Consider the following 670-nt stretch of genomic DNA (forward strand, 5'->3'; position numbering starts at 1 on the left):
CGCTGCCAGGGCCCCGGCTCCATTTTCTTGCTCGTCCCCGCTGCTGTTGGCGCGCTTGTTTTTGCGGCCGCCTTTGCTGGCTTTGGGGTTGGGCATCTCGCGAGCGTCCAGGTGCCCGGCGTCAGCGAAGGCGGCTCCCCGCTGTACGGCCGCTCATGTCCCCGCGGTCCAGGCGCCCGAGAGAATGCAGGGCGCGGGCTGGCGGCTCCCCGGCGCCCGTCTAGCCGCGCGGCCCGCGCCGCGCCATCCTGGCCGCCGCTCCCAGCCTGGCTTCCAGGAGCCGGCACGCGGCCACCGAGCTCGGGACGCCGCAGGCTCGGGGCGCTAGCGAGCCGCTCCCGAGCCGGAGGGAAAAGGCGGGTCTCGGGCTTGTTTTGATTCGGCTTGGCTGACACGCTCTGGCCCCGCCCCGCCCGTGACGACACAGGGGTTTCGGCCTGGCCGCGCCCACCAGGTGATCTCACGACCGACAAGCCCGCTGGTGAGACGTCACGTCCCCACTCTGAGTCGGCCCACCTTCGAGTGACGTCATCCTGGGGCCTTGGCGCCAACCTCCTTCACTCACCAGAGTCTGCCTTCAAAACGTCTGTCTAGTGGCATTTGAAATTCTCCAGTGGCCTCTTGACCTTCATGTAATCGAGGCATTAAAATAAATCCAAAAACCCATGAG

The 670-nt window shown here is 66.9% G+C and overlaps 1 protein-coding gene across 1 annotated transcript in view; it reads right to left on the reverse strand.

Annotated features, from left to right (window-relative positions):
- Window positions 1-96, reverse strand: part of HECA (headcase homolog (Drosophila)) — a 64622-nt gene extending 64526 nt beyond the window's left edge. The window contains exon 1 of the mRNA XM_006834708.1: window positions 7-96. Coding sequence (XP_006834771.1) covers window positions 7-96 — 90 coding nt within the window. The remainder of the gene's footprint in view (window positions 1-6) is intronic.
- Between the last annotated feature and the right edge of the window lie 574 nt (window positions 97-670).

Source organism: Chrysochloris asiatica, unplaced genomic scaffold (assembly GCF_000296735.1).
Source record: "Chrysochloris asiatica unplaced genomic scaffold, ChrAsi1.0 scaffold00013, whole genome shotgun sequence".
NCBI classification, from domain to species: Eukaryota; Metazoa; Chordata; class Mammalia; order Afrosoricida; family Chrysochloridae; genus Chrysochloris; species Chrysochloris asiatica.